Source organism: Manis javanica, chromosome 2, assembly GCF_040802235.1.
Source record: "Manis javanica isolate MJ-LG chromosome 2, MJ_LKY, whole genome shotgun sequence".
NCBI classification, from domain to species: Eukaryota; Metazoa; Chordata; class Mammalia; order Pholidota; family Manidae; genus Manis; species Manis javanica.
Genome location: NC_133157.1, coordinates 175,470,218 through 175,482,536, shown reverse-complemented (window position 1 = coordinate 175,482,536; position 12,319 = coordinate 175,470,218). Strand labels below are relative to the sequence as shown.

General features: G+C 35.5%; 1 protein-coding gene across 2 annotated transcripts in view; it reads right to left on the bottom strand.

The window, feature by feature from the left end:
• The window catches only part of DECR1 (2,4-dienoyl-CoA reductase 1), a 37,671-nt gene that overhangs the window by 3,874 nt on the left and 21,478 nt on the right, over positions 1 to 12,319 (bottom strand). For both annotated transcript variants that reach the window (XR_005055126.2, XM_017656599.3), the window contains exons 5-7: positions 11,750 to 11,897; positions 4,194 to 4,293; positions 175 to 247 (exon numbers count right to left, since the gene is read on the bottom strand). Coding sequence is in view for 1 of the 2 variants with exons in the window: in XM_017656599.3 (XP_017512088.1) it covers positions 175 to 247; positions 4,194 to 4,293; positions 11,750 to 11,897 (321 nt within the window). In the remaining variant the exon portion in view is untranslated. The remainder of the gene's footprint in view (positions 1 to 174; positions 248 to 4,193; positions 4,294 to 11,749; positions 11,898 to 12,319) is intronic.

Genomic DNA, 12,319 nt, shown 5'->3' with positions numbered 1-12,319 from the left:
ATATTCCTGGCCACCTCCTTATTTCTTACGTTGGATAAGGACAAAACCCTCTCCTTACCACCAGGGCTCCAAACTAAGGCATCTCTGGAAGGTCCTGCACACACACTCAGAATATGTCTATCAGTGTTTCATCCTTACTACTCACAACGTGATAACAAGCAAACTAAAACTTACTTTGGTTTTTATAGGCCCTGGTTGAATCACATTGAATCGCATTCCGTACTTACTCCATTCAGCTGCAAGAGACCTAAAAATTAAATAAACAACAAAGATTCTAAAATATTATACCATATGTTAAAAATACTAATAACCAAGACTTACTGGGTGTTTCCTACATGCAGAGGCCAGAACCCCAACAAGTAGGTACTATTTTATTCCCCATATAACAGACAAGGAAATTGAGACACAAAAAGGTTAAGTCATTTGCTCTGGGTCATTTGGCTAGAGAGTCAACCTCAAATGGCCCAGCTCCAGTCTGTCCCTTAAACATTCTGCTGTACTATCTATCATTACATGCTAGTGTCCTTAATCCCTATGCTATACTACCTACCATTTACATTCTAGAACCAAGTCCAATATCAATACACACTTTGAGAATAAGTATCATAACTGAGCATAAAAAAGTAAGAGAATCATGTCACTCCTCCATATTTTCTGGAGTTAGTTCTGCTTTTACAATGTCCAATATAACTTTACTATGGTACATTGGGTTACAATGTTTCCAACAACACAAGTACATTAATTGAATAAGACATGGATTACACAGATTTAAAATATTAACCACAACCATGTTTAATGAGGTTTTAATATAATTGTTAAACTGCACTCAAAAGGAAGTAGGAATTTAACAAATCTTACTAAATGCCCTGAAGCAATATATAATAATAGGAAACATGGAACCTTAAAGCAACCTGTTTTAAAAGCCTCTTTAAGAAGATAGTTCTAACTTTTATTATCTAAACTTATTTTAAGAATTTACTCATATCTATATTTGTATATATATATATATATTTATACTTAATTTAGTTTCAAAAAATGACAAAATAACTTAAAAGAATACATATAATGCAAATGAGGAAGGTAAAATCATTAAAAAGCAAAGAAGGAAGGCAGAGACACAAGGATAAGGAAATATAAAGGAGTCAAGAATTGAGCTAATACCTAAATGTACTGTGACATTACATATATTTAAATAAGCAGGTCACAAATTTGCAGCTACTCTTTCCATGACACTCTGCAAAAAAGGTAAGCCTAATCAGTTACACAATTTGCAGTACCTATAAGCAAAAAGCAAGCTAACGTCTCAGGTAAAGTTATTTCTGATAAAAAATCAGGAAGACATTTCTTTCAAGAAGGCTTATAAAAGGAAAATTGTACAATATAGTAATGACCTTAAGACACTATAGCCTTGCAATAGATATACAAAGGAATAAGTTTTGTGACACTATAAGATATCCATTAATATGGCCTTAACAGCATCACTTCAAGGGCCAATTCAGTAGAACGTATTCTATGGGATGGTGGCATGTACTCCAAATTCAGTCTGTTAATCTGACTTAAATCTTTGTGGGTGCACTTTAGAGAAATGGGTGGGCTGCATCTCTTTGGGCAAATCATACATAAAAATTGCTTCTCTGAGTGATGCTTTTGACAGAATTCATGACAATAGCTACCTTAGGCTTGTAGTGCACCTACTTCAAATTGGTAGGGAAATAGTAACTTCCCTTAACAGAACTACTGAGCTGAGCAGAGTTTATAGCATCCTGTGAAAAACTGAGCAACCTGTTAAGGAAACCTGACTAGAGGAAAATCTATCCTATCTCTGCTCAGAGGCACCCAGATAAGTTTGTTTCAGTGCTAGTTCTCCTGAAGTTGACTTATATTCTGAATAAATACTATAACATGATAAGGTATCCACCTCATTGGCTCGCTCTGCATGTTAAGATGCCAAGCACAATATAATCAAGATACGTTAACCATTATTGTTGTTCAACCAACAGATGTTCATTGTGTACTGATCAGTGCCAACACTCCCTAAGAAAGGCAGTCCCTGCTCTCAACAGAGGTCAGTTTAGTTGTATAGCGAACCAGTTACTATAGTGGGAATTGTGTAACAGGTACTATGACTACTTACAGGAAGACATGCCTAAGTCTACCAGGAGCAAGAGGGAAGTTTTCCTTGAGGAGGAGATGTTTGAGTTGACACTTGAAGGATGATTAGATGTTTGGTGTGGGAAGCAGGGGGAAAGAAAGAGTGGAGGATAGGAGATAAGAGGGGGTAGGAAGGAGAAAGAAGACAGACTTGGCATATGGGCAATATGAATAAAGGAAAAAGGCAAAAACAACACGCAGTATTTGAAGTCTACAAGGCCTTATCTGATATGAATGTATACCGTAACATATGAGAAGAGGAATGATGGGACCTCAGGCTGGACAAGACGTATATATTTATTGAGCATCTACTATGTGCGATATACTAGGCAGTAAACACAAAAAAACACAGAATCACAATCCTTAAAGGACATGAAATTGAAACCTCTAACAAGATTCAAAGATCCCAACAAAACAAATACTGATCATTGTAATTGATGCCAAAATAGTCAAGTTCCAGTCCCATAAGTATTTCCAAAACCAACTGACCTTTAAAAAGGTAATTATATCTATTCAGACTAAGATTCAACTTGTGAGTAAAGTTATAAAAAAACACTTTTTTATCTCAAAAAGTGTTTATTACTGATTTAAATGTTGACAAATGTTCCAAGAACTCAGAGACAACTGGGAAAAGAGAACAACTACACAGCTCAGCAAGCACAAAGCTGTGTACCAGATCCTGCTGAACATGTGTGTACAGAAATGAGTAAGACAGTCACTTCCCTTATAGAATTTACATTCTAAGGAGGAGGTCAGATAGCTTTAGTGATATGTTAAAAAGCAGTTCATTATGCCCTTCTCTGTGCCCCTACTATATTGATACATGACTTTCACTTTAGAATCTGTAACACTGAATAGGATTTATTTGTGTGTTAGTGTTCTCAGTAATTGGAATAAACGAAGTTTTAAAGGTGCAAAGTACAGAGTGATTGAGTCTGTTCCAGAAAAATGAGAGAAAACATCCCAGAAAAGGTGATACGATGGGGACTTTGGAAGTTGGCAAACTATCACAGCAAATTCCCTCGGCAGCATAGCCCAAGCAGAAATATATGAGAATGCATGCCACATTTAAGGAAATATGCAGCAATTCAATGGGAACTACAGCACTGGAATAATGGCATTAAAATATAAGCTCAGGTGAGGATGAGGACTGTTCTGCCTGTACCACTATCCTAACCCTGGTGCCTAGAACAGTACCAGGCACACAAAAAATATTTATCCAATAAATCAATGAATTAAACAAAGGCCAAGGACAAGCCTATTTAGAATGCCATACTGAGTTTTGGCTTTTACTCTAAAGAGAAATTTTTAAAAATGATCTAAGGTTTTAAGCTAGGGAGTATCATAAGCAGATATAAACCTTAAGAAAGATGATTCTGTTGGGAATGTGAATAAAAAATGAAGTGGGAAGAGAGTGGTAGCATAGAAATATATCAGAGTTATTACAGTAAGCCATGATGAGAAGCTACATTACCACAGAGACAGTGGGAAAGGCCAACTCAAAAAGCAATCATATGCTGCTGAGAAAAGGCCACAAGACCTGGCAAGGGGCCACCACTGGTCTATGTTAGTCCTGTTAGTCTTGAACAGTAGGTACAAGGATGAAGGTGTGTTTAATAGAGATCAGGGATGGTAACTCACAAAGATATGTGGGAGAGCAAAAAATGGTTGGAGTCCTGAAGTACCTAATATGATAGCTACTGGCCACATATGGCTATTCAATTTTGATTTTACAATAATCAAAATTAAATACAATTTAGTTTCCCAGTCACAGTAGCCACAATTCAAGTGTTCACTGGCCACATGTTGCAATTGGGTAGTGCAGATCTATAGACTATTTCCATCACTGCAGAAAGTTCTATTGGATGATGCTAAATAGACACAGAGGACTCAACATGGAGATTGAATATCTGTCTCCAGGTGATCCCAAATTAATCTTTGTTTTATGTTTCCCTGGACAGAGACTAGAAAGCAGGAATCTAGTTCCCTGAGTGACCAGAGGACATCATTTATCGTCAGCACCTTAACACTGCAGTACTCACTTGCTCATGGCTTCCACTCCTGCTTTGGCAGAAGCACTTGGTACTACAAAACCTGACCCAGTCTCTGCATAGATGGTTGTAATAGCAAGAAACGCTGCTCCTGAAATTTTTAAAAGATAAAGCAATTAATGTACAGCTAAATAAATTCACACCAAGAAAACATGATTTACAAGAATGGGATCTGATTCAAGAGGGTATAACAAAAACCAAAGCCTTTGTTAGAACTTCAGTAACCCTAAATTAATGAGAGAGAGTAATCTAACAAAATGCTACATCTTGCTAGTAATCTTGTGGTCATTCAGGATGAGCCAGTCAGTATTTACTTGGAAGTCTATACCAGGTGAGTTAATACCAAGACCCAAATCGGAGGCATGGTCCTATAATCCCCTGCATAATCAGATGGACAGAATTTCTGTTAACTAAGAAGTTAAATAAAAATAAACCAGAATCAAAACCAAATTAGCAGGGAATTCTGCCTCCAGCCATGAAAGACTTGCCCTTCTCCCTTCAACCTCAAGGAAACTGTATAAAATACATGATACAGTTATTTTCAGGTACTGTACAGCAGGCAGGAATGGACAGTGATCCCTGAGAGAAGAAAAACAAATGAGCCCTAAGATCACCCCAGACTTTTACCTAAAAATACTATGTATAAGTAATAGTGTTTAATATATACACACTAAATACTATACTGTATGCAAGCACCTACTATGTACTATAGCATATACTATCTACTATATACATATACTACATAGACTGTGGCATAAAGAGGAGTACAAGCAAAACATGGCAATCTGACTGAGTTGAGGAGGGAGAGTTCAGAGTTTGGAGAAACTGGAGAAGTTGGAATTTGTGAGGAAAGTTCCCCAAAGGAGGAAAGTATGCAGAGATAAATCTCCATAAATCTGCAGTGTCTCATTGACTCTATGGCCAAAGACCAAGCTGAACATATTTAGTGTGAGATTCCACGAAACCAGGAAAAGAATAGCTGTAAGATGAACAATTTCCAGAGCTGATATGGGACTGGGAGATTAGTGAGTTCTAAGCAGCTCCACTGAATATCCATGGTTGTCAATGAAGAATTCAGAGGGTTCAGAGCAGGAGGGTTAAATTGGTCCCAAAGTGAAAGCTACTCCAGACTCACCCAAATGAAGCTTAAACATGAGCACTGAAATGATTGAGCTGATCCACAAGTAACTTACCTGCTTGCCAAAATAAAACTCAACACACTTCCAAGGAAAATTTATATATACACACACACACGTGCACATACACACTCACCATTAACATTCACAGTGCACAATAAAAATTATTACACCTAAAAAAGACACACAAACCAGGAGAAAAGTCAGTTAATAGAAGGAGTCTCAAAAATGACAGAAAAAATAGAATTAGCAGACAAAGACCTTTAAAAGGATATTACAATTATGCCAAAAGACTTCAAGGAAAATGAGTATAATGAGAAAATTGAAAAATACAAAAATAGAACCAAATAGCTAAAGCTAAAAAAAATGCAGTATCTGAAGTGAAAAATTTAATGAATGTGCTTAGTTGTAAAAGAAAAGATCCATGCTCTTAAAGACACAGCAATATCAACAATTCATATGAAGGACAGGGGATAAAAGTTGAGAGGGGAACAAAAAGGAACACAGCCCCAGTGAGCTATATAGAATGCTATCTAGCATGCTTACATAATAACTGGTGTCCCAGAAGGATGGTGCAGAAAAATCACTTGAAGAAATAAAGACTGAAAATTTTCCAAATTTGGTAAAAGCTATCTATAATCTATAGATAGATCCAGGCAGTTAAACAAATCCCAAATAGGATAAACACAAAGAAAACCATACCAAGGCATATCATAATCAATCACTTAAAAACAGTGATAAAGAGAAAACCCTAACAGCAACAAGAAGAAAAAGTAGACAATATAAAGGAATGAAGATAAAAATATTCACTGATATCATCTCAGCTGGAGAACAATGGAATGATATCTTTAAGGTGCTGAAAGAAAAAAAAAAACCTGTCAACTCTGATTCTATACAGAGTGAAAATATCCTTCAAAACTGAAGGTGATATTTTCCAGCAAACGAAAGCTAAAAGAATTCATTGCCAGAGGACCTGCACTATGAGATATATTGAAGAAAGTTCTTCATGATAAATGAAAATGATATTACATAGAAATTCAGATCTTCAGATGGAATGATGGATGTCATAAATAGTAAATGTGTCAGTAAATATATCACCTCTTTTCTTATTTTCTAAACTTCTTTTGAAAATGATTGACTGTACAAAGCTATACTAACAAGTGACACCAAACACAGAGTAATCAGCAGTGCCTGGGACATAGTAGATTCTCAGTAAATTAACTGAATGAATGAAAGTTTAAAATAATAATCTTTAGCTCCTGAGAAATTAGTAATTTCCTACTTGTTATTTTAGACACAACACTGGATGAAATACTGTAAGTTTAATATTTGCAAAAGAAAACATATTTGTATATTTATAAAACAGAACATACTTTAAAAAACTTAAAGGACTACAAGTTTGAAGAACTACAGTGAAATAATTTGAAGAATGTTCAAATAAGTTTTTTTCTCCTCCATATATTTAGTTTTTCATTCCCTCTGCATTTACCACAGCAGAAACAAAACTCAGCACATCCTGGACAGCTCGGGGGTGGGAGAGGGGGCAGGAGTACCGTTTTGAGGATATGAAAAATTAGAATGGCATGTTAGTCATTATGATAATTCCTTTTATATATCACACTTGGCTTCTCAGATCTCTGAAAGTTACTGCGCTTCCAAAACCACTCTGTGTAAGAGGGATGATACAGGGCATCAGTGTACACCATTACAGTACATTGATAACACATGCTAACTGCATCAGTCTTATAGAAAAATTATAAAAACAACTTTAAAAAATGACAATTACTTAAACAAAGAAAATGCTCTAGTAGAAAGTGCTCTCTTTTCTGATTCAGATTTAGCAGAAGTATTTATCAAGGTGTGGGAGAGGAGTTAATCCATTATTATATAATTCAGATACTGAAAATGAAAGATATTACTCTCCTCTATTTCCTTTAAGGTTTTGTTTTCTCAGCCTAGATGAACTGGAGAAGCTTACTGCTTAGAATGAGATACTGCTGCTTTTAATTCTCCCCAAATATAAAAAGGCAGTAAAAATTTTACACTGCACCGTTCCAATAGGATAAATACTGCCTGGTTATACAATACAGCTGGACTTCAAAGCTAAACAGTGGTGCAAAAAGATCAGAGTAAAGAATTCCCAGATTCCCAGGGTTAGTCACACATGTTTTTCTTTTTGTAAAAGGGCCAATTACTTAAATTAGAATAATTGCCTATGGAAGAGGTTTGGAAATGGCACATTCCTAATATCAGGAGAAAATGTACTTGATTTTTTTTCTGATACCAGGAACAAACAGATATTTGCTTTCACCATTGCTATTTAAAATTGTACTGGAGTCCCCAGCTGGTAAAATGAGGCAAGGAAAAAAAACAGATTGGACAGGAAGATACAAAAATTGTCCTTTTTTTTTCCTCCCACAAACAATATAATCAACAATACAGAAAATACTAAGGACTCTACCAAAAAAAGCTATAAGAACTAGTAAGTGAGTTTAGCAAGCTTACAGAAAAAAAGGTCAATATAGAAAAACAAACCCACTGTATTACTAAATACTAGATCTAAAAGTTAGAAAACAGTATCATTTGAAATAGCACCAGAAGTATAAAGTACTTTGGCAGAAATTTATCAAAACTTGTGTAATACCTACACATTGAAAGCAGCAAAATACTGCTGACAGAAATTAAAGAGGACTTAAACAAATGGAAAGACATACTACATTGATGGATTGAAATACTTGATATTGTTAAAATGTCAACTCTCCCCAGTATAATCTAGATTTAACATAATTCTGGTCAAAATTCCAGCAGATTCTTTTCTAAAAATTGTTGAGTTAATTCTAAAATTATATGAAAATGATGACATAGAATAGTGAAAGCAATTTTCAAAAAGAATAAAGTTAGAGGACTCATATTACCTGATGTCAATTTAATATAAAACTAATCAATATTGTAATATATATAGAATATAATACATGTATATATTTAAAAGCTAGGTAATCAAAATAATGATAGACATGTAGATCAATTGAACAGAATAAAGGACACAGGTATTGACCTATATAGATATCATCAATTGATTTTCAACAAAAGTTATGGGTATTTCAATGAGGAAAGGATGGTAGACATATGCAAAAAAGTAACCTCTATGGTCATTTCATACCCTATGCAAATGTTAACTCTGAATGGATCATGAGCCTAAATGTGAGAGCAGAAACTCTAAAAGTTCCAGAAGAAAATAATGGAGACATTACTTGTGACTTGGGTTAGGCAAAGATCTCTCAGATAGGACTCAAAAAGCAGGAGCCATAGAAGAAAATTTTTGTAAGTTAACATCAAAGTTAAAAACCTTTCCTCTTCATAAGACATTGTTAAGAATATGGAAAGACAAGTCACAGACTGGGAAAAAAAATTCTGCAGACATATATCTGATGAAGGATTAGTATCCAGAATACATAAGAATAATTTTTTCAATGCAAAAACAACACGGTAAAGCCAGTTTGGAGAACAGTTTAGCAGATTCATCAAAATTTAGCTTCTTCTACTTACTAAAAGACACTGCTAAGGAAATGAAAAGAAACCCCATAGACAGGAAGGAAATATTTTATAGACATACTGTATCTGACAAGGGCCCAGTCAAAGGTTATACAAAGAATCTACAAATCAATAATAAATGACAAACGACCCAATAAAAATAGATTAAAAACTTAAATAGTGAGGAAGATGTCAAGAGGGAAGTTTTTGGAGCAGTAGAAATGGCCTATATCTTGGTTGGAATAATGGCTAATTAAGTGCATAAGATTATCAAAACATCAATTTGAAGAATCTGTGACTTTCACTACATATAAATTTCACATCAATTTTAGCAAGCTAAAATCAATACATTAGAGTTATAGTGCACACTGATTTACTCTTTTCTTTATTCCTTTTCAGCTTACAATAATCTTGATTTCACACTGTTTCCATGCTGGTATGTGAAAGGACATTGTAAATTATAAAGTACTAGACTAGTATAAAATAATGCTGTAATGCTGCTTCAATAAAATATTTATTCCATATTTCGTCCAATATAGGAGGTCCTATATTCACCTCCTGTGGATTTCAAGAGGTATCTATTGTTCCTAGTGATCTAGGATTTGATGGAAAAATTTAATATTTATCCTATCCAAGTTGTTTATGATGAGACTCTTAAATAAAATCCCATATTAGTATCTCTTTCAGTCTTTCCTCGTTGCAAGTTCTTTCAATTCTTTAATAAAATTAGGTATTCTTTCCCTAAAATAAATTTTTACATTTATACATGATATCCTAGTGATAAATGGACCTCAGCATATTTTTAACATTCTTCCCAGTAAAGACCAGCCTTGTATTTACTGACCTTTTTGGCTATAAGAGCACATTGGGATGTCTTTAGAAGTTTCCTAAACCTTTTATTTGTTCATAATTGTCAATTTTGCATAAATGCTGCTTAGAAGCACATTTAATAATGTCTCCAGCTATTTCTAGCTTCTCTTCCCCAGCTGGGCCAAAGCACTCTTGATCCTCAGTCACTAGTGATCCCCTAAGTGTACATCATCACCAATTCCTGCCCCAGCAAGCGAGCATATGTCTTCCAAGTACTGGTATCCTTATCTTCTCTAGTCTGACTTCCTGGATATCTTTCCTTTGACTGTCTTCTGAGATGCCAGACCACCTAACATACCTCTGATCACAAATTACTATAGAGTACCTTCCCCCTGAACTGAATTCCAGATATACCTACTTTGACATGATTCCGAGATCATTAGCACCTATGTTCCCTGACTGTCACTCCAATACCAGAATAGACCCTGTGCGTTGTACTCTCTCCCAGTGGCACAAGTCCCTAAAACTCCGTCAGGTTATGGCATCAATAACTGACAGGAAGTCTTGGAAGAATAAAAACTGGCTTCCATCTTTAAAAAGGTCTTAGCTAATAAATTTTTAATGAAGCCCATAGAATTTTAATCCAATCTGATGAGTAAAAATGGATCAAAATCTATGTTAAAAGGAGAGACAATAATGAGAAAAGAAGGGAGAGTTAGGCAGAAATCAAGAGTCGAAGAGATGGGCAGGGAAAGAAAGAAAAGAGACAATGAGGCCGAGAAACACAGAAATGATGATACAGACCAACATGAAGAGAGAATCAGAGAACCAAAAGTGAAGAGTTGACAGAGAGAGAGAGAGAGAGAGAGAGAGAGAGAGAGAGAGAGAGAAATAGAGAAATGAGTAAGAAGTATGGAAAGAAAAAATCAGACAGAGGCAGAGGGAAGGACAAGAGATAGACATCCAGGATCCTTGGATGCTTTGAGGAGCACAGAGTGTCTTCCTCCTTGCCCTTGCTCAGAATACTCTCAACCCTGAGAAATACCCACATCCTTCAGGTCCCAACCGCAGCTCATTCAGGGACAGAGTCTGTCCACCTAAGTCATTCGAGCATGCAGCACGGGGCCTGCGACACAAAGGTCATCAGTGTCTGTTAAACAGACAAATGTACCCTGGTTATAGACATATATGTATACACCCGTACATATACTGCACACATATTTATTACTCACATCACATGAACTTTGATAAAGAAGTTGGTTCATAGTACTAAACAAAATACTCACCTTATAATGTCCCTCTAAAGCTATTCTCCTTCCAGTATTCTCAGTCTTGTCAATGTCGTTATCATACAAACTATTTAGCCAGCTACAAACTGTTACCAGTAAAGCCTGCTGACTATATCTGCTACATCTTCTAATTATCCCCAGTGTCACCATCCACAAGCCAAAAGAAGAACCAAACCCTCCTGGATGGTCTCCCTAATCTTTTCCATCCCTATATTTTTGCCAATAACCTTTCCAATCAAGTCACATACTTCATGAGAAATCTGTAAGGAAGTATCTCCCATTTCCTTCAGAATTAACATCAAATTTCCTATTTTGATGCTGGCAACTTCCCAACTACAGCTAACTCACCTCCCAGAATCATTTCCTACCACACTTCTTCCCCATCTCTAACTATATCAATTTTCTCACCCATCCCTAAACCCTGCTTTCCCCTCCACCAGGCCTCTTCCCATGAACATTCCCATTTACTTTCCCTCCCCCTTCTCCATATTTATAGCTTTGAAAATTTAGCTCAAATTGCGTCTTATTCCTCAACCTGATAATCATTCCTAGGGGGGTTAGTCATCCCTCTCTCTGGATTTCTAATGCACATGAAATACATATTTATTACGGCTCATATCATTGCATACAGTAATTATTTAAGTATCTTTCTTTTCCATTAGATTATAAACTGTACAAGTGCAGACATTGTCTTACTGACTTTTGTAAGCATCCCAGAGTTTAGAACAGAACCTGCATGCAGGAGGGACCCAATAAATATGTAAAGAATAAATAAGCATACCTTTCTGTGCTTTAATTAGTTGCTTTCCAATTTCTAGTGTTACAAAAGCAGTTCCATTTAGAACTATGTCAGTTATGGTCCTCCAAGCATTAGGAGAGAGTCTTTCAGTGGGAGAAATAAAATTCCCTGCTGCATTGTTTATCACAATCTAAGAAATGAATAAGACAAGTTACAGAAACTTTTAGATGAGAAAGAACATTTCTCCTCAAGGGCTTTTATCTCTGAAACTTATTAATCCAAATAATACTGTAAAGCTAAAGTTCACAGTCAGCTATGAAATAATACCATGAGATTTGGTTCAGTGTTTCTTTTTTTCAGAATAGGAAAAGCTCCTGTGTTATTTACCAGATTTCAGAATCCTAATCCATCTCAAAATTACAGTGGAATCTATTATTAAGAAGATAAATACAGATTAAACATGTCTACCATGTGACTAGACTATTTCAAAGAATCTCAATTAAAATGCCTTTTAATTTCTAGTGGCGTTTTGGCTTAATTTGCCCAATGAAACTCTTGGTTGATGACCTGTTTCTTCATCATCAATAAAGATTCCACTTAGTTCTATAGCAG